The following is a 27772-nucleotide window of genomic DNA, read 5'->3' as shown; positions in this document are numbered from 1 at the left end:
TCGAATATGGAAAAGAACCTACTTCTTGTTTTCTTCTGTAACATCCTGTTTATTTTTTCGGGTAAAATTAAATAAGACGTAAATTTGTTCATTCATCTAGACTGTCGAACACGTGAACGTGAGAAATCGTATGAGCATTTCCGCATCTTCCCTTACACATGTTTAGTTTTTTACATATTCTACACCCCTACACACGTGTTCACTTAACTTCACAAGACCATGCATTTAAGATACGCCTTAACTTACCCCAACTTTAACTCCTATTTTTTGCATCACTCCAGCAGCATGTAAGGACAGTAACAGGAACCAACCTAACAGGCTAAAAAGGGATTTCAGGCTATCGCCAATACATGTCACTTCCATGGGAAGTGACCAATTCGAACATGGCAGTGAAGTAAATGGACATGAACAAAATAATCCTAACAATGACAATGATAACAGTAATGAGTACCCTAATGAAGATAGCAAAATAAGAGGCGAAAACGTAAATACGACTCACTTACAAAATAATCCATCCTTCATATCCTTAAAAAATTATAAAATTGCAAGAAAACCATCACGCTATTCATACCTAGATAAGAACAAAATATATGGAGTTAATACAAAAAATAATGATAAAAAATATATACAGAAAGAGATTAATACCATTCCAAATACATTCATACAGAAATCTAAAAGTGGCACCCCTGCAGCAGTGACTCCAGTGAATAATCTGGATTATGTTTGTGTCCTGAATGAGGATGGCAGAGTAATTTCATTTTTTCATCCATTTAATCCGGAAATTTATGCTTTTAGAGAAATGAGAGAGTACACAGAACATTACAACGATTTGGTTGTAACAATCATGAGAACGTTTAATGTAGAAATATTACGCATTGAGAACATTATATCTCAGAGTATGAATGAATGCATAAAACAAGCTAACGAATTGAATACTTTAATATATCATCTAGAAAATCCAGAAGGACATGGTATTCGAGAAAGTGAATACGGTACTAAGAAGCAAAACTACAAAAACAAACTTGCTACTTTATATGCATGCATGAGAACAAATTATAACAAAAATAAAAAAGAAATTCAAATAACTAAGGCAAGAGTCTATCATACTGTAGATGATATATCCTGCTACTGGTTTAACTTCTGTCCAACAGGTGTGTATTATGATATGATTACGCGACGTAATCATAATGTTAGAAATCAAAATAACGTTGCATACATTACTTCAGTCCTAAATAAAATAAAGCAAATATATTTGTCTGGTAAAGATATAATAAAGAAAGTAAAAGAAGAGTTAAATAAAAGTCTTGCCTCTGAAGCAACAGAATTTATATTAGAAGAAATTGACTATATTATAGATGATATGGAAATTCACTTAAGAAAAATTAATAGTTCAATTGAAACTATACGTAAGCTTTCTAAACAAGAAGTCTGGAACAACTTCCAAAGATATACACTTCAAAATTCATTCTTCTTTTTAGCCTACGCTTACTCCAATTATAAAGTTAGTACTGACTTCTTAAAAAAATTGGACATTGCGTCCAACATCAAAATAGATAAACTTTATCAAACATTTACAAAATTCGAGGACAGCCTCAACAACCTAATAAATACTCGTATATCATCTACATATTCTATGTCAAGTATTAATTATATTCTTCTTGGTTCTGAAGAAATTTTAAAATCTGTAGAAACATTACGCGGTTCTAGTTACGACGAGATAAAAGAATATGTACTTTATTCGAATACCCAAATAGAAGAGGCTAAGAAAATTTTAGATCAAAAAGTGCTTAAATTAGAAGAATACCTAAAAGATACAAAGGAGTTAGTTAAAACAGTAAATGAAAAATTTAAATTAAATATAAAAGCAAGTGAAGATTTAGAACAGAAAAGAAACAAAACCAAGGAAAAAAAGACTTCTCTAGAGAAATGTAAGATACTCCTAGATGTTATAGACGCAATAAAATCAGATAAAAATAAGTTAACCCAAAATAATAAGGAAATAGAGAAATATTCAGGACAGATTAATACTACAAAAAGCAATTTGGAAAAATCAGCGACGAGTATTAATGAAGATGTGAAAAAAATTAAAGAATTAATTGAAAATGAAAAAAAACGTCGTTCCATGAAAGATGAAATAAAAAAACACTTGAAATATTTCCCTGATACGTTGGACAACATAAAAAAAATCATTTCCCATAAGGACGAAATAAATAAATATATTCTTAGCATTGAAAATTTGATTAAAGGTGCTCCCTATATCGGGCAAGAATTTACAACTAAAAAAACGGAATTGGAAGACAAAGCAAAATCAATCATTGATTCATTTTATAATGAAAATTTACAAGCATTTGTAGACAAGCTAACAGAATCCTATACACAACTTCAAGCCTTAGATAAGGAAGAAAATACTAAAGAAGAAACTGATCAGCTGTACGAACAAACGAAAGTAAAATATCAAGAACTTGTGAATATGAAATGCGATGATATACCCCAAATGTTAAATAATTTGAATGGAGTGGTAAATAGTCTCTCAGAGCTAAAGAACAAAATAATAGAGGAACATGCTCAAAAAATAAAGAAAGATATGTCAAGCACGTTGAGTAATCTAACTAAAGAAACTGAGCGATTAAGAGATAGGCTGAAGGACTACGAACAGAGTGCAGAAAAAATGAAATCCTACATAAATAGGATAAATGAGATGAAAGGCAAATTTCTCACTACTTTAATCGAGAAAGATGAAGACATTCCAGAAGGAAAAGCTATCTATGAAGAATATACAAAGCATAAGGGTGATGTGGATAATAAGGAAAGCACACTAACTCGCGGTATTGGCGTACTCAGAGAAAATATAAGAAAGGCTAGCGGACAAATTGAACCTTACAAGAACGTAATGCAAAAGTTAGAAACAGAGAACAGTGAGACATATCAGGAAATTAAAACTTCGTTCGAACGTTTTAACACTAATATTGGAAATTTAGAATTGGAAAAACTTCAACAAGAATTAAGCCGTCACAAAGAATCCGTTAGTAGTAGCATAAACCAAATAGAGAATACGAAAAAGGTGATAGACACACTTAAGTCTTTAAATATTATTGCAAATAACTCGAACAAAAACGCACAATTAATCCTAAAAATAAAAGATAACAAGAATCATTTAGTAAAAAAAATAGATAACCATATTAAGGAATTAAATAGTTACAATATAGTAGAAGAAAAAGACAGATTATCCCTTTTGAACACCTTAAATGATGAAAGAAATAACGTAGAAAGTGAAATACCTGAAGCGTCAATATTAAAATTAGAAGCAGATGAAAAAGCTTTGAAGCATTACTGTGAAAATGAAAAGAACAATATTTATAAAAGCATGGTAACAAAATCGGAAAATTTAGAAAAATATAAAACTCAGTGCCATAACACAGAACTAGAAATAAACAAATTCAATGCTAATTATGAAGTATTAGAAAAAAAAATAGACGAGTTGGTAAAAGATCAACATAACCAAATTATAATATTCGTTAATAAACTCATAACAGCGAGGAAGACAGAGATAGATGAAAAGATAGAGCTGGACCTAAATTCTCTAAAGGGTATAAAAACAAGATTAAACTTTTTTAATTTGGACGAAGCTGTAAAAAATAACATAAATCCTACGCTTCAAAGCAAAATAAGTGCTTTTGAAAAATATGTGAAAAATACTTTGCAAAACATAGATAGTGAAATTGAAAAAATAAACAGAATTAAGCAAAACTGCGATGCATATATGGAAACGTTCTACAAGGAAAAAGATCAAAGCACCGAATTCAAACAAAAAAAAGAGAACATGGAAAAAATTTATAAAGAAATGGAAGAAAGCACACTAAAAATATTGGACCAAATAAAAAAAGAAAGCAGTATATTAAGCCAAGTAAAACAAATCGAAATGGAACACACAAGAATTTTAATTCATCACACTGTTCACATGATCGATGGGGAAAACGAAAAAGCTAAATCGATAATGGCGGATATAGAATCATCTAAAAGAAAAATTGATGAAATCAAACAAGGAACTAAAGAATTCCAGCAGAAGAATATGAATAATTTCGAATATGAAAAATATTACACCAAGGCTATACAGAGCAGCAAGCAAATAAATGAATTTTCTGAGAATGCCACAAACGATAAAGAAAAAGCAGACAAAAGTGAAGATATAAAGGAAATAGAACTTATCAAAAAAAAAATTAATGGTAATCTGCAACAAGTGAAGGTAGAATATAATTCTATGGAGGAAATAAAAAAACAAATTAATAGTATGAAAGACTTACTACTTTTGAATAATTCTAATACGATAGCTACAGAAATATTAAATAATACACAATACGCATTAAGTTTTAGTCAGGAAGCGGCAAAGGAACTTGAGAAATCGAATAAATTATTAAAAGAAATAGATACTCAGATAGCTAAGGCAAAGGAACATAAAGGCAAAATTGACATAACCTTAGAAGATGAACAAATAAATGACCACGTAAACCAGATTGAACTAATTAAGCATGAATTTGTGAATAAAAAAAAAGAAATAGAGTCATATTTAGGCAAGATAAAAGAATATAAAGACAAATGCTCAACCCAAATTAGCAATTCAAATAGGGGAAAAGATAAAATTGAATTTTTAAAAACGGTTAAGGACAACACGGAAAGTAGTTCGAATAACGTTGACATGAATAAAATAAACGAAAATATAAAAGAATCTGAAAAATATTTAAAGGATGTAGAAGCTCTGGAGACACAAGCTACTAACAATGTAACGTCATTCTTAACACATGAACGAACGATCAATAATATTTTCCAGGAATCTGAGATTCTAGGAATAGAAACTAAATCGAAAAAAAAATTCAACAAAGCAACAGAAATAATGGAAGAAATTAAAAAACAGAATTCTGAAATTCAAACAAAAGTGAAAGATTTCCAAGGAACACTACAAAAGTTAACGAAACCCCAGAATACCGAAAACGCAGAAAATGAACTTTATAATGAGACGTCCGCCAAAGCAAATGTACTTATACAGACTAACCTAGAAAAAGTCAAATATAATTTATCCCAACTTGGTCATATAAAGCAGGAAGGGGATAACATATTTAAGAGAGCCACAGACACCATGAATTCCCTAACAGAAACCTCTCAAAATAAGGATGGTAAAACATTAGACACGGTAAAAAAGGACGAATCTAAATATATAGAATACCTATCCCAAATAACTGCATTTAAAAATCTAATCCTCGCAGAAATGAATAAGCTAAACGGAATAAATTCCACTATCGTAAGTATAGAAAAGGAATTGAATGGAGCCAGAAAGAATTACGAAATTGGACTTCTGCAAAAGATACATGAAGTAGGTAAAAGTAGGAAGGCAAATATTGATTTAATAAAAGAGTCCATAAATTCAACGATGACCTACTTTTCTTCCCTGTTCAATGGCCTAGATTTAAATAAATACGACTTTAATAAAAATATAGATAATTACCAACAGAAGATGAAAGAAATACATAGAAAATTTTACGAGTCGCTGAACAAAATTGATGAAAATTTAAAAAAGGCATCAGAGGAAAGCGCAAATTATACCTTAGCGAATCAACTCAGACGAGAAGCTCAACAGGAAAATGCCAAACTTATAAATAGCGAAGAAGAAGCAATCAAATACATAAAAGATATTAAAAAAGTGGAATCCATCAGATTTATAAATCACATGAAAGAAAATTTAAACAAAATAAGCACATCAATCAAAAAAGAAAAATTAAAAATTAATGAAGGACATGAATACATCAAACAGCTAATTGAAGGTATTAAAAGCGCAGATGATGAACACGATGTATCAGAAAAATTACAACAGGCGCAAAAAAAGAATACAGAATTGCAGACACTAATGCACATTACGCATAAAAACATGGCAAAAGAAATGTTAAAACATATAGCTGCCTCTGCAAGTTTTATGAATGTTAAAATAATTCCAGAATTGCCTCTAACCGAATCACACGTAAACGGAGCAGTAGAATTAAAATTTCAACCGGATGGTAAAGTAACCTTAGAAACAGGGAATATCTCGAAAAGCGCAACCGAATTAGATGTTCAGAAAAGTATACAGGAAGCTTACCATCTCGCTTTGGATATAAACAAATGTGCAAAAGAAATAGAAGCACAACAAACGCAAGACAAACACTTAATCTCCACAATAAACCAACTACATGATAAAATGAATTTCATAAATGAATTAAAAAATAATGTAAAAATTTCAAAGAGTAATGAAAATGCTATATCGGGTAAAATAATGGGCATTTCTAACAAAATTGCCGAATTAGACAAACATTCATGCAGTGAAAAAAGTTATGATAAACTTTTAGAAAAAACGGAGCAAATAAAACTAAAAAATATACGTGATTCCTTTAATCAAGAAAAGGGAGACGCAGATATTGACTTAAATTTGAGTAATATAAAAGAAGATTTTATCACTTCACAAACATCCTTAAAAACTGTTGAACAGGCAATTGGAGCTTTAAAGGCAAATGAAACCAGTACTGAAAATCTGCAAGGAAAAAGTGATCAGATCGAAACAGTACGTAACAAAATAGGTAGCATAGAACAAAATATTGCAAATCTAAGTACATCCTTGGACAAATTAATAAATAGGGGAAGAAAATGTGAAATAGCTAGGTACACATCCTTCAGGGATAGTGTTAAAAGCAAAATAAATGCAGAAGAAGAAATAATCGATAATATGCAGAAACATGTTAGTCAATATTTGACATATGTTGAAGATAATTACAAAGCCACAGTGAAGGACGTTCTTACATTAAATGAATATTTTAGCGACAAAATGGTAACTGATCACGCTGCGAGTAATTTTGAAAAATCAAATAAATCTTCTGAAGAATTATCTGCAGCGGTCCAACAATCCAGAGCAATAATAAACAATATAAAAAATGCCCTCACACAAGTTAACGAAGAAACTGAATTTAGTACGTTAGAAAACAGCGCACAAGAAATAGAAAAGCTTTACAATACATTACATGATAAAAAAAACGCAGTAAACGAAATTTACAAAAATTCCATTTTAATTAAATCTCAAGAAATGAAATCAAATGCTGCTAAATATACCGATATGGCTAAAATATTCAGCAAAGTTCTAGACACCCAAAAATCGAGAATTACAAATAACAAGAGTAGCGTAACCCGCCTTAAAGACATGATAAATGTACAACTTAATAATTTGGAACACACGGACAGCACATTTACATTAGCATCCGTAAATACGTTTCATGAATTAAGCGATAAAATTAAAACGAGTATAGATGAGTTGAAAAAGCTAGAACAAACTAATCGCCAAGAACATAATAATGTGGAAACGCATAAAGAACGAATTACACATTTAATAAACAGAAGAAACAGCCTGAAAAACGGTGTAAAAGAATACGAAGAAGATGCAAATTTAAAAAAATTTAGAGGCGATATACTAAATCAGGCAATTAATGACATAAGGAATACTACTGAGGAACTTAGCAACTCCGATGAGCTGTACATCAAATTAATAAAAAAAGTTGACGAAAATAATGAACTGTGTAAAAATAACTATACAGAAAATTACGTTTCTCAAGTACTGCAAAAAATCGAGGACCTGAAAAAACGCTTCAATCAAAATTTACCAGAAAGGGAAAAAATTTTACAAATTCAGAGCAACTTTAATGAAATTAAATCCATATTTGATGAAGTAAAAACGTTATATAACGTAGAAGAATTTGTAACGAACATGTATACACAAATAAATGGTGAAAAGGAAAAACTAAAGGAACAGACAAATATGGAAAAAATAAAATTGGCAATACAAAATGTTACAAATAACAACGGTGATGTGAAATCTTATTTATCCAAATTTATTGGTAACCTAGAAAGAATAAATATCGCGAAAAAAGAAATGGACGATTTATTCAGCTCACTATCCACAAATAATACAAGTGCAAACCAAAATGCAAAACAGTATGTAAACGATTCGGTAAAAATCATCAATGAACTAAGTAGCCATATTTCTAAAATAACCGAACTAAAGAATTATGCTGAAGGCATGATAACCGAATTAGAAGAAGTATCTAAGTCAATACGCCCACCTTCGAATGACTCAAAGTATGAGACGCAAATGTTATCAGAAGAAACTGATAGCACACATCAAGACGATTCACAGAGTGATGGTCATTCAGGGGCAAAAAATGCAGATGGAAGAACTCGTCTGGCAGGAGGCGTTATTATTGGTTTGTCTGTCATTTCTGGAGTTGTCCTATTAAACCGTAAGCAAAATCCTGATGATGAAGAGGAGCATCATGAACACGCCGATCATGAAGCATTTCTGGATAACAGCGACTATATTATGCACGATAAGGAAGAAGTCATTGAAGTTTCTTTCAATGACAACGATTAGCTTCGGTGGTGCGTACAAACCCACGTACACGGACCCATGCGCAATTTTTATAAATTTTGTCCTATATGCATACATTTATTTTTTTGTGAAATGAAAACCTTGACGCGTTATTAACCATAATGGATGTTTTACGCTAGCTGTTTTCCCCGTATATGCGTTTTGCGTGTTCCCAATTATGGGAAAAAATAACTATCGCGCTACGCATTAAAATAGTTATTGCCCTGAGAATGGGGTATGTCGGGGGCTATAAAATATACGTCCATACATATGTAAAATTGCCGTACATTCACAAATGTAACATTTTCTTAAATTCCAGAACTATGATTTTTTTTTTTTTTTAGTGAATTTTTTCTTTTTCTTTTTTTTTTTCCGTGCACTTTAAACAATATTATTCCGCATTACCACTTTGTGTGTACCTAAATATACTTCATAATTTTGCGTCGTCCTACGGATGCTTTCATCAAAAGATATTTCACTTTTCAGCATATTTATGCTTTCCTCCTGCTAAATGTGAATAAAGGTCTGTTCTTTTAGTAGTGCCTTCGCATGAATCGCATAATTCGAAATATAGAAATGTTTATAAACCCTGTGTTGACCGCATTCCAAGGCCGACACGGATATATGTAACAAATTGTTATTTATTGGTACTATTATTTGACCCTGCTTAAACTAAGCACTTCAGTTCTTCAAAGTCTCTTTACCTTATCCACTTTACTTATAAATGCTGAAAAAAAGTACATTTGATACAATTACACGAAGAAATATAAGTGTAGCAGTAATTATCTGTAGTGCGAAAATATCTTGCATTCCGGAAAAATAAAACTGCACAAAATTTACGGGAACAGAAAATGTCATATAAAATGAATTTTACCTGGAATTGCAAAGTACATTCGAACATATATATAAATATATATATCATATGTACTCATGCCTCAGAATGACGTTATGTAATTTCCTCGAAGAAAAGTGAAGAAATGTAAACTGTCTAATAAATTGTTTAGCTCCCTATAATTTTATTTCCCCCCTACAATATTTATTATGCCATATTTATGTATACTTTTGCCAATTTAAAAAAGGTGCAGAACAATGTACACAATTTTGAAATTTTACAAAAAAAAAAAAAAAAAAAAAAAGAATCAGGGATTGATGGAACACCCAGAGGGGGTCATTAAGAATTGAGCAATTGGTATGGGCATATTCATTATACACCGTTCAATGAAAAACTTATTTCACTCCTCTAGTTATTAAGAGGACAGCAATAAAAACGACTTATTTCTAAATCTCGCGCGGTTTGGGATTTACTGCTTATTTTGTATGCTTTGTTCTAATGGGGTAATATATATTTTTTCTTCGCTTAATTGTTATTCTTTTTATTTGCTACTTTTCTACATTTATCTCCGCTTTTGGTGCGTCCCCTCTGTATTTCCTTTAACTGAGCGTTTGACAATGTATGTAAGGACCTCCTTCATACTTCCATTTACACACATTTTCACTCACCGGAAGTGAGATTTTATAAAGAAATGATCTTTTTCGAATCATTCTAAACGCATAAAGGTAAAATGTGTTGGGCAATCATTCTTCACATTCAAGCGTAAATTTAATTGTTTTTCCCCTTCTCATAGTTCCCATTTTCACTAATAATGCTATTCAAGGGTGCAACATGCTTAGATGAAAAGAGAGAAACATATAATCAAAATGTTACACTTTTCTAAATTACATAATCATCCAATGTTAACCAAAAACTCCATACATTTTCTGCTGTACATTTCTGCGATTGAACATTCTGTTTTCTTAAAAAAAAGAATCATCCTACAAAAAATCTGCGCAAAAATTAATAAAGTAAATAATTGTTAACTTAAACAAGAGAAAAACATAAGTGCACATATGAAAGTCTTAATAAATGAGGAAAAAAAGGGGGCGCATGGCTGATGAAACATGCGTTGCGCAATTTCGTATAGAACAAACTGATGATAAAGAAAACTCTTTCCAAACGGTAAAATTTTTTTCATCTGTTAGCACATAAGAACCTTCTACGATATTAAAAAAATAGAGAAAAACAGAGAATCCAAAATGGAAAAAATATATACATATGTATATATATATACTTATATACATAAACATTTTAAATGTAAAAATTTTGTGCCTCTGTCAACGGGTTACAACTCTTTACATACAACACTTTCTTACCTTTTTAACAACTGCTGCGACCAAATTATGGTAGGTATATCAATTCTGAAATCTTTTATATATGTTCTTCTTTAAATTAAACTTAATTATTTGGGCGTACGCAGGCAATCCAATTGAAGAGCTTATTATTTACTATAGTGTGCAACCCCCGCCTCTAGCCATTAACACAGAAAATGGCTGCAACCTTACTCCGAAAAAAAAGGTTTCGTATGATGAAAATGGTATTTAATTGCATATTTGTATTAATCACAAATAGATCAATAAAAAATGCTTGAAAAAGGTAAGCGGCCTCCACTGTAGTGAACCTCCTAAGTTACATATATATTTGCTTTAAATGTTGTAAAAATTTTTATACCCATACGTGAAAGGCAACATAGAATTGGTTTTTGCGAAGAACGTTCTGAGTTCATTCCTCCGTAAAAGAATGCGTTAAAAAGAGAAAAAAAAACAGTCTTTTACTTGTTTACCTCTTTCTTAATTGATCAACTTTTAAGTTGACTTATACTATAGCCATAATTACCACGACGGCAGAAAAAAATTTGATGGCAATTTTGTAACTACACTGTAACTACTTTGCAGCCATTTTATGATACCCATTTAACGCTCACTTAAACACGAAAGTTATATTTTTTATTTTGCAAAATGAAATAAAAACCTGCATCCTGTGTAAATTTATGTACACCTTGTTATTCACCACCCTGTACAACCGCTTACACCAAACCCCTTTAACTCAGAAAAAGACTCTTTTTTTTCTTTTTTAAAGTATACACAAACCATAAACCGTGATTAAAACACCCACATTTCGCTACATCTAGAAGGGTTATTTTCGCAAAAATATAGCAATAATAGTAAGTAGTAAGTGAAAATTAACGCCACCAAAAATGAAAGTTGCTTTCATTATTCTGTATATATTTAGCGTTCTATTAGATTTATCCCTGGCGGTCGGCAATTTAAAGGATTTCCTCGATGTAAGGCGAATACATAGCACCAACGTACACATAATGAGTCGCGTTCTGCTGTTTTTAAGAAAATTATATCAACCCAAACAAAACATATATAAATACTTTTCCCCTTAATTTTATTCGTCTTCCCAGGGATCAGCAAAAGAAATTGAAGGACTCACACATGTTACATTAAACGACACATCGGAAGGGACAGAAAAAGTGGAAGAATGGGTCAAGGACGAATGGCGCGAATGGATGGACGAAATGCAAATGGACTGGAATGAATTCAACAACTACCTCGAAAGCGAAAAAAACAAGTGGTTTGGAAAAAAAGAAAAGGAAATGATAAAATTTATCAAGTCCATAGAAGACATATGGCTCCATTTTAATGAAAATATGAATGAAATGCTTAGTTATGGCATTTTAAGAAATTCCTTAATGTGGACCTTCTCTGAGTGGCAAGAACGGATTAACAATGATGGCAAACGTATTATAGAAGACCAATGGGATAACTGGACCACTTCAAATCAAACACTTTACTATAAATTAATTATGAAAGAATGGTTTAAATGGAAAAACAAAAAAATTAAACAGTGGCTTAAACGTAACTGGTTACACCATGAAGGTAGAATTTTAGAAAATTGGGAGCGTATGCCATACACTAAAATTTTAGCTATGTCTGAGAAAAAACCCTGGTTCAATTCGAATGCACAAATCATTAATGAACAGGACTCCTTGCTCAACTGGATTAAGAAAAAGGAAGATTTCTTAGTAAGCGAAGAACGCAATAAGTGGAAAAATTGGGAATACTACAAGAACAATTTCTTTCAGAAGTGGATGGACTCCTTTCTTAGCCACTTGCTAAATTTAAAAAAACAGGATATATTGTATGACCAACTTTAAAATTCAAATTAGAAAGAGAAAAAAAAAAAAAAATGCCCACCAGTTAAAAATACAACGTTTGCATTATTTTCAATGGAAAAATCGTAATATGTTCCCCCCCAAAAATGTGCTTTAAATTTCGTAAGAATGAATGAAAATAAAGGATAATGCTACAGAAAAAGAAAATATTTCAATTTGTGCGGCAGCACCATTTGAACCCATTACATTAATCCTGATAGAGCAACTAACACACCTTAAACAAAATATGGAAATTTTTTGATAGCAAGAGCATTAGCAATTTCCGTAACCCCCCCCCAAGGAATTTAAAGGTCAATCTTAAAATGAACGATATATATTTTTCAGCTGAATTCCAAATAATCTATTAAAATTTTCATTTATTGCCTGTATTCGCATTTTAAATATTTTTTTTTCTTCCCCGCGAATTATGCTCACCATTTGACCTTTTTTTATTTTTTTAAATGTGTCCATGATTTTAATTAGGTTTTATCTAAATTTGTTGTTAATTATATGCTGTACCATGTGCACTTAAAAATTGCACTCCACCATGTGTACACATCCAAAAATTAAAGCTTATTACTTATGCAATTATTTATATGTGCAATCCGAACGTTTTGGTATCATTCTTTTTCAGTTGTATTTAAGTGGCTACTTGAATGATGGTGTAAGTGTACCACGTTTGTTGCCATAAGTCAGCAAACGCAATTTTCATAAGAAATCTTTTGTTCATTTAATTTGAAAATGCTTATTACTGATTGGAGGATTTATTATGACGACATCGTTTTCCTTTATTTTGTTTTATTTTACTTTTTTCGGTTCAATGAATTAAAACCAAGTGGCTATATAATTTATATAAACATTATAAAGATTAGAAAAAGGCTCCACGTAGAATAAAAACGTCGTATATAAATAAAAGCAACGTGTCAGTTTAAAATATAACAAAATTGCTAAATAGTCGTAAAAAAAAAAAAAATTTGCGTAAGCGGACTAACTTTTTTAAAAAAATTTATTTAGATTAAATCACTGTACAGTATTATTTTTTTTGAACACCGTTGTCATAAATGTTAAGCATGTTTAATTTTTTTTTTTTTTTTCGAATATTATTTTAGTTATAAATTTGCATTTTAGAACATTTTTTTAATAAATAATGGAATCGTGATTTTTTGTAATGAATATTTTACGTGAGCTTCCTCCTAGCAAAGGCAGTTACATAATTACTGTTCTTAACAAAAAAATTCCAAGTTACGAAAATGGTTCACGACTTTTATATAGATATAGAATCTAATTGCAAAAAAGTACATAAGATTCTATTTTATACTCATATGATGGTTACTTTTATAACCTCTCCTTTTTTGGCCTATTTCGTTTTTACTAAAGTATAAAAGTGAAAAAAGAACTTAATGTTATACATCCTATACATGTAACATTTTTTTTTTTCTTTTCAAAACTCCTTCATAAAGAAAATACGAAGCACATTATGTTGTCATACTTCAAACCTTTCTCCGCCGTTCCAAGACTAATCCTTGCCTTATTTTTACTTTCTCTATTTTTCTGTTCAAATGAAGCCTCAGCAGTGAGATGAAAAAGAACATATGCATAGGGTGGACACTTCTAAATAGCTTGATCTCTGCTTCATATACAACCCCCTTTCATATTTTATTTTTTTCCTTTAAACCTATTTTCGACGTAGGCTTTTAGGGCGGTTCTGGACCAATCTATAAGTTACCTATCCAATGCATTAGAAAGTGCACAACAACCAGAAACAAGATCAGACCAATGGAGACAAAATGAATGGAATAAGTGGGAAGATAAACTCGAAGAAGAATGGGAAGAATTCGATGAAAATTTAGAAGAAGAAAAGGATGAACTGCTCAAAATGAATGAAGAAGAATGGGGACCATGGTTCGAAGAAATCAAAAAAAAATGGACAACAAATTTCGGGAAAAATTTAGATGACGAATATAAATTGGAAGTTTTAAAAGAATCTTTATATTGGAATGAAGTGACTTGGAAAACATGGATTAAAACAGAAGGAAGAGCATTTATACAAAAAGATTTGGTAAAATGGATTGCTTCAAAAGAGTCCTATTTATATCGATGGGTTTCAAAAGAATGGACCGAATGGAAAAATGAAAAAATTCAAGAATGGTTCAACAGTAAATGGAAGCGTGAAGAAAATGAATACTGGACGAAATGGGAAAAGAAATTCAAGCAATCAAAAAATTCATCCAAAATGATAAATTCAAAAGATCACGAGAAGTGGCTCAAGTGGAAAGAAACAACGCAGCACGAACTTAACAATTGGCATGAATGGGCAGAGTTTAAAGATAACATTTATATAAACTCGGACTGGGCGAAATGGAAGCAGTGGAAAAATACGAAACGGACGTTGTTTTACGATTGGGTGGATTCTTATGTGTACAAATGGATAAGGGAACAGCAGTGGACTGCTTTAATAGATGAAATAAAAGAATTAGTTCCTCTCAAAAATGAGTGAGCAAATTGTCAGTTAACATATTTCGAATAACACGAAATAGTTGACACATGTTTGTAATTTTTTCTCCCTTCTTTTTTTTTGGTATATTTTATTTGGCAACGCGATGGTTAAACTTGAGTTTGAAAGAATGAACAAATTATCACATTTGTAAGGGAAGCAAAAGGGAAGGGAAGGTTTCCCCGCATTGATTTTGCCCTTTCCCCTGCTATTGGGGTCCTGCATATATTTATGCACATGTGTACACCTTAAAACAGCCAATTCTAACCACTTATTTAAAAAAAAAAAAAGAAAACACAAATTTGAATTTAATGTGGCAACTTAGGAGCATATAAATAGTAATTATTAATAGGACAACGAGCCGATCTAGATATTATTCAAGCACAGTTCAGTGTGCAATCTGGCATAATCCACCCTAACAACCTTCCTTCTTCCTGCAGTTTAAACACAAGTACAGTCCACTTCTTAGCCACAAATTTGTCGACATATGCCCCCTTTTTTCTTATTACTCCAAAATGGTGTTTTTTTACTAGTTCTTTAAAATTCAGTCCCTTTTTATCTATATATATGATAAATTCATGCCAAGAGAACATCTTGGTGTAAAATTTTTTCACAAAATATTTTTACACATTAGTCCTTAAGTATTTATTTGTATTTGTCATCCTGATGTTATGCAAATTTAAAGTTGCAGTATTATCCCCCCTTTTTTTTTTTTTACATTGCATTGCGCACATTTGTTTTTATTGGTCCTAAACATATCTACTTTGATAGTAGTAGAGCATTTCAACCTGGCCAAAACTCGAATGCCTTATTCTGTTCATTCATATTATTCTAAAGAAAAATTCTTACTAATTTGTCATTTCCATCTTACATGATTTTCCATGTAAAAAATTTCAAAAGGTTCCAATAAATAAAAGACTAAAACTTCCCTCACGGTGAAATACAATTCCCCTTTACTTGAATAATGATATAAGTTGGCACCATATTTTTTCCCTACACACACAGTAATTACTACAAACCCTCGTAAAATGAAGAAGAGGTCACACACATATATATGCGTATATTGTTATGTTCTCAAATGTACGACTACACTCGGTCAAAGTAAAACATGCTCACGGTTTAATAAAAAAAAAAAAAACTTTCTATGCTTTTAAAAACTGTTCCTTGTTTTTAAAATTATTCAAACGTTGAATATGTGGCCGGCCCCCCTCAAAACTTTTTCCTGCAAACAATTTCTAACTTTAAATAGTAGAGAAGGCACGAAATAATAAGTGTCGCAAGATATACCCCCCCCAAGGGGGGCTATATTCCCTTCCCCTTTCACGTTCCACATTCAATAGTATGTTGAACAATTCCTGGAAACCTCCCTCAACAATGTGCTTGCTCCCCTGTTCTATTTTACAACGAATATATTATTCTTTTTTCTACATGTGGAGCAAAAAAAAAAGAAAAAAAAAAAAAATTCTCCCGTCCCCGTCTCTTTGACAAATAAATTTTATGAAAAGAACTATTCAAAAAAAATCCAAAATAGAATGACGTACACATTCTACTTCTCCAACTTCTGTTTTACAATTAAGCAAAGAGCATAAGAAAAAGATATTTTTTGAATTAAAAAATATCCGCTCCGCATATATATGTTTACGGTACACGTAAAGCAATACAAATTATAATATGGTATACAGGGACAATTATCTCTTGGGAAAGAATATTTTTTCCATTTTTGGATATTTACCGCCATGGTAATATCAAGAATGAGGTAAAAATCCTCCTCCTCCTTTATTAGTTTTATGCTTCCCTTGTTTTTTTTTTTCTGTCGCGGTGAATTACAAAAAATATGATGCCAGTTGAAATATTTATAACAGAGTAATATGCACTTTTACTCTGGGAAGAAAAGGAGAAAATATGACAATTTAATTGATATATGTTGGAAATATTTTTATAATTATTACGCTTGATTAACTGCTTAAATTTTTTTCTTTATTCATTCCGTAAATATACATAAAATACCGCCGTTCTCAAAAATTGTGTACATATTTTTACAAATACCTAACAACACTCCGGGTAAAATTTGCTCGTCCCTGTGTACCCATTTATCACTTTTACTTACATCAAAATTCTCTTCCTTTTATATCGCTTCATTTGGACTTACAACAATATATTAATAAAAATGGGAATATGCTACTGATCAAATAATTGTTTCATTTGAGTTTAACATCGACTAACTTATGCCAGTTCTCGTTCAAGCGTGATAAATAATTTCATGTCAATTTTTTTTTCTTAATAATATCCGATATGGATATTGTTTAGAGGTTGTATTCTTCATTTTATTATTTTTTTTTTTTAACATCCTTCAAACCCATAATCTTAAGTGAATAGTGTTGAATATTCAAATAACACGTGACAGCTATGGAAAAAAATGGATAATGAAGAATGGAAACCATAATGAAAGAAATATTAAAGCAATAGACAAGGCAAAATGGGACAAATCAGATGAAAACCGTACTGTTGAATTTGCCACATTAAGTATAATACAATGGAAAAGTCAAATCAAAGTTCATGCATTCCTTTTTATCTTGAAAATTATCATATTAGCTTTTTTCCTTCACATATTGAAACATTCCAGCCACGTAAGTTTATAAATTGCAGGGTGAAAAACTTCTGCTTATCGAACTGCCACCCATTCTTCTCTATATATATACATTTATGTATACACACATATATAAGTGTATATATACGTACATATGTATATGTATATATGTGAGTAATTGTACATATATATATGTAAGTATATATATATATAACATATACATGTATATGTGTATATACATAATCATTCCTATATATATATGTGCATATTTCAATTAGCATTTATTACATGTAGCACACAGAGAAAAACACGTCTTTCATTTTTTTTTTTTTTTTTTTCCGTTCCTTTTTTTCTGCTCCTATTTTCACACATGTCTTGCAACCCTTACAGAGTTCTTCGTTTGCGCCAGGCAATAACTTGGACAATGCAAGGCACAACGTACGCTTCAAAACCTTAAGATTGTTGAACGAAAATGGCTGTACCAATTATCCCACTATTAACTATAAATCAGTATTATTAATAACTAAAGAGAAGAGTGGAAAATCACACTATTCGGGACAAAAAACAGAAACGACCAAGTCAAGCATTATTAGTTATAAAGACTTAGACGATGAAATGAGTGAGGTTGATTTATCTGATGAAGGAGTACTGCTGGAGGAAATGAATAAAATTATATTACAAGAGAGGCTCATGAGGGAGAAATTTTCAAAGTCAAGGAGGAATTCTCCTTCAAATGAATATTTCACCCTTTATTTCAATGATGAGAATTGCATACATCGAATCATGGACTTGTCGAGAAAATCAAGCTTATATAGTAGCAAACTTTTGCGACTGAAATATCGTGTTCTTAGACATATCAAAAGATTCATAAACAGAATGAAAATATTCTTCATTATGGAATATAGGTACAATAGAAACCTTTTGGAAGAATTTCGTGCTAGTAATTTCTATTACTTCTTAGTTCCTTATGTAAAAAGTCACATCAAAATTTTCTTTTCCCGGTTTTCTAAGCAAAATCCTCCTACAAAGAGTAAATATTAGGCTATACTTCACAGTTTACGTAACCCTAAAGATAACAGAAAGTAGTAAATAATAGCAACTAGTAGCCAATAATAGCTAATAATATTATCACCCAACCCCCCAAAAATGGGAAAAGCACTCCATCCTAACAGGTTACTCATACGAATAATTGAACTTAAATATTTGCACTCGAGTGTAGCACACCTAGAAATGTCTATCTTATGGAAAAGTGAAAAAAAAAGGAAAAAATGGTATGCACTTAGTTAATAAGTTTTTTATATCATCCTCTTTACTCTTTCCTTTGTCAATGATAAATAAAATGACAATGTGTTGCATTATATTTTTCTAACATTATTGCATATTTTCCTAAAATTACATTTATTTTTATAAGTGACTGCCTGGAGAATATGTTTTTTTTTTTTTTTTTTTTTAATCTTTAGAGTAGCATTTTCCCTATAGATACAGCTTTACTAGAATCATTTGTTTCTCACACAAAATTATATATGTGTGTTTAGTTGTTTTTATGTGTTTATATATATACAATGTTTTATTAATATATAATCCGGTGGCCTATAGGGTTGCTGTATATTAGTTATCTTACCTTACCTTATTTCGTTTTTATTTATTTATTTTTTTTTTTTAAATATTAAATAATTTCCGCATAGTCATATTTATTCATTAATCGCCAAGGCGCTATTTAATTTTGAGAGTTTGTTTTTTTCTTATTTAAAATTTTGTACAAGCCTACAGGGTGATTCCTTTTTTATAATATGAACCCCTGCCTCCCATTTGGTGCAGCAAAACTAGAGTTCTCAGGGGTGCAACGTTTTACAATGAAATACATACGCCATGCTTGTTTTATATCAGACATGGCCGACGCCCGTAAACAGAAAAAAATATATATGCATAAATATATATACATGCGTGTATGCATGTATGCATAATATTCCTACTTTTCGCGCAGTCGTAATACCATAGGAATTACATTCATGTATTTGTGTAAGTGTAAATTCAACTTAAAGGCAGCACGCCCCAGGGTGTCACGCTTAAATGTGTGACGCGGAAATGAGGACATCAAATTGAAGTTATCGCAAACCGTTCAGAATATTCAACGCGCACATTCTTAAGGACTCCTCAACGAAACCATTCGTAAGAAGACATAACATATCAAGATAATTTTAAAGAACTCATAAAATGGGCATTCACAATGAGCAAAAATTTACGGATCATGAAAAAATGCTAATCAAAAATATGAAATGAAAGATAATGAAAACGCAAAGTTATGTAAAAAATAGGGCCACTGCGCAAAGGAATAGTACACATCACGGGAAAAGAGAAACCGAAAGAGAAAGAAACGTAAGTGCCACATAACGATGCCTCTGATGCTTCATGTAACAACGTCGAAGGGCCTACTCTAGAGAAAACTCTCAAAAATTAGAAGATGTAATAACTGTGAAAATCTAGCTAATAATGCTGCACACCGATCACACACCGATCACACACCGATCACATACCGATCAACGTGCTACATTGCACACAAGCCAGTGTGGAACATATCAACTGATACATAAAATGGTAAAAAAAAAAAAAAAAAAACAGTGCAAACCCTACAATGCATTTTTTTTACTTTTAATATGTTTAAATACCCCTTAATTTTGCTACACATCTGAAACGATTTTTATGACTCCTTTATTTATGCTCATTTTGTGTTAATAAAATTAAGAAAAAACATATTCTTCTTCATCTAAATTTAATGTTTAGTATTTTGCGAAAGCATAACGAAGCGCAAACGTTTTTTTAAAGATTGTCTCTATGTTAATTCATTGTAACATTTGTACAGTGCTCCTTCTTTCTTTCTTTTATTTCTGAGACACTAAAAAAATAAGTCGTTTTTAATAATAATATTAATCATTTCTGTGATCAAATGTTTTACAGAAAAAGTTAATTTAGTTAAAATAGTTAAAAATTATCGATGCTCATAATTTTAAATAAGGAAAATGAGAGTGCCCACGAAAAAATAATAAATAAATAAAAAGGAATTCTTTCAAAAAAGACGCAATTAATGTGCATATTATAGTATTCAAAAAAAATGCGCCTGTTCATTAAGAAGACTGCTATTCGAATTATGCATTCTTTTTTTCTTTTTTTTTTTTTCTTTTCATACATATGGAAGCAAAATTGCCACAATAATAACCACGATGACCCCAATGTAGGCATTATTTGAAACAAAAATGCGAATCCATAAAGATAAAATATCGTTACATCCGAAATTCCAACCACATAGTTCTACACTCGTGGGTAAATTCTTCCGCAAAATATGACTTCATAATGCATCTTTTTTTCGATTTTTCATTATTTATCAGAAAAAAAAAAAAAAATGCAACATTCAATCCAAAAATAATCAATAATACCAATCGAACTCAGAAGTAATACTCATATGTGCACCCTTGCGTCCATACTGCACAAGGAGTAAGCATGAAATTATTTTCAAATGTTCCCTGTCAATGTTTTATTTACAACTCAATTCATCTTTTGAGCATTTTAGAAAGTATTTCTTTTCCGCGTCTATCATACATTTCTGCAAACCAGTTTGATGTAACTACACACGTTTCGCATCTATCTGGAAAAACCCATGGTCCCACTAAGTGGGAACAGTTTTTTTACTACTCCTCCTTGATATGCTAATCGTAGAGAGATCCAGAAAAGGAATATAAGATGCGTGTATATATTTTCTGCTTCAAGTTTTTCTTTCCGTATAATGATCCATTTGGCAGTGTAATGATTTATCTCCTTATTACAGATTATCTTCTATTTCGACAAAGGACACATCTATAACTTCGTCCTTTACATCACGCTTTGAACCACATGCTTCTTCAAATACCTTAATTTTGGTGTCCGCAAATGTTTGTTCATTTTCGTCATTCTTTTCTCCGACCCCCCCTGTGTCCATATTTTTATCTAACAAAGAGAAGGCGACACCAATAAAAATGACAAGGACACTAAACAGTCCCCCTGCATATACAAATACTTCAGATTTTGTCTTTTCTTTCGTTTCTTCATACTTATCATCCCCACGTCCATTAGTATTATAATTATTATTTGGAGTGTTATATCCAGCTAGCGTATGCGGGGTATTTGTGTCATTATCGTTGTTACTATTATTATTATTGTTGTTATTATTGTTATTATTGTTATTACGGTTGTTGTTGTCATTCACGTTCTCGTTCCCGTTATCTGTATCTTTATCATCCTTATGTGCAGAATCATTTGCACCATCCATTATATTACCACTTTCGTTTTTTTTCAACAATTCTTCTTCCAATTTCGTTGGCTGCATTTTGTCTACTTCTTCTAATTTTTGTCTCATATGATGTAATTTCTCTTCTTCAGATAATTTTTTTAAGAAATATTCCTTCATTTTGTTTAAATTTTCAAGTATTTTGTTAATATTCTTCTTCTTCTGGTCAATTCTCTTCAGCATGTTTTCATTCTCTTCTGTATTGTGAAATATTTTTGCATAGTCCCCTTTTGAATCATTTATCTTTTTCGCAAGTGTCTTAGCGTACTCTGTTAATTGGCTCATCGTGTTTATGTTATTTTCCACGACTTGGTTTTTGCCTCCGTTCTTGTCTTCCTCGTGATGCCAACTTTGGCCCTCCTCTTTGCTGTCATTTTTGCCTTCGTTTTCGTTCTGTAGCATTTCTACTTCCTCCGCAAAAGTGTTTGTTGCGTTCATTAAAAGTATAGCTTCGTTTTTATGCCTTTTCACACCGTTATATTCACTGCTGTAATCATCATTAAGGTCAACCGCATTCATTCTCGCATTGACATTATCAAATATTTTATTTATTTTTTCCATATTTTCCGGTGTGTATTGGGTGTAAAGCTTATGGAAATCGGTTTCATGCAATTTTACAAAATTGTAAATATTGCGTAAGTTATTTTCTCTCTCTGACAGTTCTTTCCCTTTTTTATCCGCTTCGCTTTTAATGAATTGTGCTACGTGGTTAAAAATATTCTGGCTTCCTTCAACTTCCTTCAATTTAGTCATATACATATTTTTATTACTATGATCCATTTCGACCTTTTTCGTCTTCAATTTGTTGTAAGTGTTGATCACGTTTTTTATGCGGTTTTCTACCACGGGTTCGTCTACATCATCGTTTAAGTGGTATATTTCTTTTTTTATAGCCTCCACCATTTTCATTGCCTCCTGCTCTATTTGCATAAATTCATGGTAATACTTATCTGTATTCGGTGTGTTATCCACGAGGTTAACACTCTCAATTATTCCACCCTGAAATTTTTGTAAGTCAGAAACGAAATTAACCATATGCTGATGATTTCTTTTTACATATTCGAAGTATTTTTCTGTATTATCTTTTTGTTTTCTAATATTTATTAAACAATTTTCAATTTTATAATTCAAAAAACTGTTGATTAAAGAGGTTTGCTGCAGCTGACACTTATTTCCTAATTCTAGCAATTCATCCAGCGAGGAATTAATTCCATTAACAACATTATCTATAACGTTCAGTTTACTAATGATATCTTCAACGTCAGCTTTGAACTCCTGTGCAGCAGAAATGTCAGCGCTTCCTTCATTAAAAGGCTCCCCGTTTTTATCTAAACTGTCTAACTTGTCTTTGTACTTATTTGCATCAGTTATCATTCCATTTATATCTGCTTCTTTCGCTAATTGAGCCTTCTTGAACTTGTAGGTAGAAGAAATTTGTTTAAAACTCTCATGTTCTTCATTATTTTCTATTATCTTATCATAATTATCATAATGGCATTTTATTTTGTTCGCACTTTTTAATTTATGTAATACATCCTCTATTTCGGTTAACACGAATATTACCTTAAGTTTTGCTTCATTCTTTCTACTGCTAAATTCATTTTTCAGCTTTGCCAACCTATAAATGTGTTCCGCTTCTGCGAAAAGCCTTTCCCCTTCTACTTGTTTATCATGTATACCTTTTGACTCTTCTTCTATTTTTTCTGTAATTCCTTTTGCGTCCTTTATTTTGCCAAGAATGTTTGACACTATAGCGGGTTCTGCCTCTGAAGGTGCTGTTTCGTTTAGCTTTTCCTTAAGCTCCATATTAACATTGCCATTTAAAAAATAGTTCCCCACTTCTATCATGTTTTCGTATATACTTTCCCCTTCCTTCCTATGGTACATAAACTTTGCGTCCTTAATTTCGTTAATGCTATTCATTGCCTTATTAAGAATATTGGCACCGTCATTTACATCGTTCAGTACCTTTAAATCGCTAATGTCTTTTTTAATATCCTCTACATATTTTCTGACTCTTGCATGATCTTCTGTAACGCTTTCTTTTGCACCGCTCAGCATCTGCATCATTCCGTTTAACAACCTTAAAGATTCCTTTTCTTTCATGGCTCTCAGTAGTTCTTTTAATTCTTCTTCCTTTTCTTCAATGATTTTTTCTTCCTTTTGCGCTTTCTCTCTCACTATTTTGACTTCACTAAATGTTACAGAAGAATCCGAATTCTGAGATAAGTAGCCTTCTATCAATTTATGCGATTTTACGAATTCGTCAAAAATATGGTACATTCGATCAGCATAGCCATTTAAATAATTCATTATATCTCCTCCGTCTAATTTGTCCAATTTGAATTTAAAAAATATGGATTTGGATGGATCTATCAAAGAGTTAATTTCTTTTTTGCTTAATTCCAATGCAGTCAATCTTTTGTCGGCATTCTCTTTTATCCCTTTCAATAATCCCACTTCGTATCTTTTTTTCTGTTCTTCCAATTCTTCTCCTACAGAAATGATATCCCTATACATTTCAGATAATCTTTTTTCCTCACTTATCATACGTTGCTTTTCATTCTGAACATTTCTCAAAACTTCTTTATAGTTTTCCTCCGCCGCTGTCAAATTATTGAGCGAATTTTCACTTTGCAGTTGAGAAATGCTTAGCATTGATTTCACGGAACTACCAGCGTTCCCTAAGAACTGTTCCATGTTGTCTCTCACACTTTTTATATTTAACATAACGTTTTCCAATATCTGTCTGTAATTTTTTATTTGTAACAATGCGTTCATAGACTGTTCATTAAGTTCTTCAGGTTGATCACTCTCAACAATAGATTGTTCCTTCATTTGTTTTACCTTTTCTTCTTGTTTGATAGACTCTTCCTTGGTCTTAATATTTATGCGTTCCATTTCGTCCACTATTCCGTCTACTTCTTTCCTCAATTTCTCGCATTTTAATTTGACATTTCTAGATATCGATTCGTTTATCAGATCATTGATTAATTCTTCATGCTTCAAAATAGAGTTATAAAATATTTTCGTTTGTTCCACGCCCTTGTCAGCTTCATCCGCGTGCTGTTTCACTTTTGTCATATTTTCTTCCATCATATTTATCTCACTATGTGATATTCTTTTGTGTTCACCATCATCATGCACTTTTAAGTTATCAAATATTGCTTTCCCCACCTTTACGTTCTCCAAATGTAGAACACAATTTTCTTTTCCTTTTTCTGCATTTGTTAAAAATGTTCTTGCATCTTTTATTTCATTCAAAATTACTTTTTTTATTTCTTCAATTTCTTTGATGATATTATTTCCCTCCTCATCATCTATATCTGTCTTGATTTTTTCTTTTAACTTCTTTGCTTCCTCAAATCGTATTTTCACATTTTCACTGGCATCTTCACATTTTAGCAATTCCATTTTTACCAATTCTCCATATTTATTAGCATCATTTACATTCCTTAAGATAAGGTTAATAACATTGTTATAATTCTTTGACAGAATTAGTTCTTTCATTCCATTAATTTGGTTCAGTGTCTCGCTTACATTGTTGCAATTTCTCGTGACTTTTTCCAAATGTGCGTAAACCTGTTCTTTAATTTTTATGACTTCACTTATAACATCAACATTGGTAGCTTCTTTGCTCAGTTTGGTGGATAACTCTTCCATGTGCTTTATCTCCTCACCCTTGGTTTTAGCATCGCGAAGATGTTTTTCGCAGGTGGAAGCGGTTAATTCTTTGTTTATAGTATCTCCTGTTTCTTTTCTTATCCCCTCAATTTGTTTAACAAGTTCGCTAATTTGTTCTGTTCGCTCTTCCGCTTCATTCCTCTTCTCAGTAATACTTTTTAAAAATTGCTCAATTAATTTTCTCTCGTATGCCAATTGAACCCTTTTTACATTTTCTTCAGTGTTCTTTATTTCGTCCCTCTCTTTGTGCAACTGAGTAGGTATCTTTTTTAATTCCTCATAAGCGCCCTTCATTTGTCTTATCACATCAAGCAAGTGAGTAATGTCACTTCTCCGGTTCGTGTCACTGTTGTTTAAATTATCCGATTGTTCCTCGATTTTAGCGAGTTCGCTGCTACACTCATCAATTCGTTTCTTAATTTGGGGAATAATGTCTTCTTTTATATTTTTTATTTCATTTTCCTTGTCCATAATTTTAGCGTTTTTATAATCCTGGTTCAGGTCGATTGCTTCCACGTTTTTTTCTACCTCTTCTAAAGATTGCTCCATTTTGTCCTTCTCCTCCCTTGTTTTTTGTACCAACTCTTTTATAAGGTTGTACATTGATTCTATGTATATGAGCGAATTAGTTATAATTAGTTTAGCCTTATTGTCGTTAAATACACTATAATGAGCATTTAATTCGTGGACTCCCATTTTAACTTCTTCCCAGTCATTTACTTTTTCTAAGGATTCGTGCGCAGGGCATTTTTGCCTCTTTCCGTGTAAATGGCTTTTTGAATCTCCGTAGAATTTCTTCAAATCTGTTGATTTTGTGAACAATGCATCAATGTGAGCTTCATCTAATTTGCTGTTTACACTTCCTAGTTCTGCTTTCAACTTATCCAGTAGTGTAGATTTTACAGCTTCACTTATCAGATGATCTGCTCCAATCTCATCAATTTCTTTCTGCAATTCACCCTTTAACGCGACTGTTTTGCCTTTTAAATTTTCAATCGATTCATTAATGTATTCACATTCTTTTATGCTCCTGTTTAATTGGTTATGAAAACGTATGGTTTTGTTTAAACATTCGATTATTTCGATGGCCTTATGTATAGATTCAGTCTTCCTTTTGAAGCTGTCCTCTTGAATACTTAATTTTTTATTCATTATTTCGCGCTGAATATTTCGTCTTAATGCTTCTACTTTCTGCACATAATTACTATCATCCAGTAAATAAAAATGCTTCTCCAAATCGTTGTAAAATTTTAGAAGTTTCTCGATATGAATTACCACACCCTTAGCGTGGTCCATTTTTTGTGAAAATTCGTGTTTCTTCTGGGGAAAACTATCCCTCATTTTGTCGAATTCTGCACAATTGTATGTGTCATTCAGAGCTTCTCCATCCACTTGTAACGTGTTGAAGCGTTCATCCTCCTTTTTCAAAGTTTTCTCTATACACTGTTCTAATTTTTTTTCCTCCCTTTCGTATTCCTTTATATTTTGCACTAACTCATCATACTTAGTTTTAAATGTTTTCAAAGATTCTGTCATTTCTTTGTATATACCTTCGCTCATATTCTTAACAAGATTATTTTTAAGATTTTCGGTATTGTTCACTTCTGCTCCTAACTGATCATAGGCATGTGTCAATTTTTCGTGAGTCACGGTGTCTAATTTGGCATGAACCACATTTACTTCACGGAGATATTGTTCCACTTTGTCAATTTCTTTAACAGAAAACGTTTCGTCCACAATTTTTCTCTTTCCACCAACCAACGTTCCAACCCTTTCGATAAGATCATATACATCTTCGCTGTACAATGTTTTAAATATCGAATTAATATTATCATTGACCTTGTCCTTTTTACTTATGAATTCACTCAGATTAACATTCAACTCTCCGTTCAGTAATTCGTTAATCGAGATAACATCTTGACTTGCTTTATCTTTTAAAACGATGATTTCCTTTAATTTGTGCATTTTCTTTATCATGTCTTTAATTTTTTCTTTAATTTCTTCTTTGTATTTTGGAAGCTTCTTTTCCTTTTCCTTCAATTCTTCCACCTTAGAAGGATTGTCCACATTTATTTTCATTTCAACCAAGCTCTCTTTCAAGTTTAGCAGATCCTGATGCAAATTTTTCAAAGTTTCAATACTTTCCTTTACCAAGTTCCTCCTGTTATTAATTTGAGAGATTTCTTCCAACAGTAAGTTTCCCTTTATTATGCTATCCGTG

The 27772-nt window shown here is 31.5% G+C and overlaps 3 protein-coding genes across 3 annotated transcripts; all 3 read left to right on the top strand.

The window, feature by feature from the left end:
• Positions 1–6: 6 nt before the first annotated feature.
• Positions 7–8437, top strand: PCOAH_00019030 (Reticulocyte-binding protein 2e; the record flags this gene model as incomplete). Its single annotated transcript, XM_020058712.1, has 2 exons — positions 7–61; positions 282–8437. 2 exons carry the CDS (start codon positions 7–9, stop codon positions 8435–8437), a joined length of 8211 nt encoding a protein of 2736 aa, XP_019913992.1.
• A 3068-nt stretch (positions 8438–11505) lies between these two features.
• Positions 11506–14965, top strand: PCOAH_00019020 (Tryptophan-rich antigen; the record flags this gene model as incomplete). Its single annotated transcript, XM_020058711.1, has 6 exons — positions 11506–11592; positions 11719–12455; positions 12734–12779; positions 13103–13145; positions 13929–14041; positions 14159–14965. 6 exons carry the CDS (start codon positions 11506–11508, stop codon positions 14963–14965), a joined length of 1833 nt encoding a protein of 610 aa, XP_019914271.1.
• Positions 14966–17385: 2420 nt separating this feature from the next.
• PCOAH_00019010 (Uncharacterized protein) lies at positions 17386–18590 on the top strand (the record flags this gene model as incomplete). The annotated part of the gene is made up of 2 exons (XM_020058710.1): positions 17386–17589; positions 17940–18590. The coding sequence occupies 2 exons, from the start codon at positions 17386–17388 to the stop codon at positions 18588–18590; spliced, it is 855 nt and encodes a 284-aa protein (XP_019914206.1).
• Positions 18591–27772: the final 9182 nt, after the last annotated feature.

This window comes from Plasmodium coatneyi, chromosome 7, assembly GCF_001680005.1.
Source record: "Plasmodium coatneyi strain Hackeri chromosome 7, complete sequence".
Taxonomy (NCBI): Eukaryota; Apicomplexa; class Aconoidasida; order Haemosporida; family Plasmodiidae; genus Plasmodium; species Plasmodium coatneyi.
Note: the sequence above shows the minus strand (reverse complement) of the source record. Positions and strands in the feature narration are given on the sequence as shown.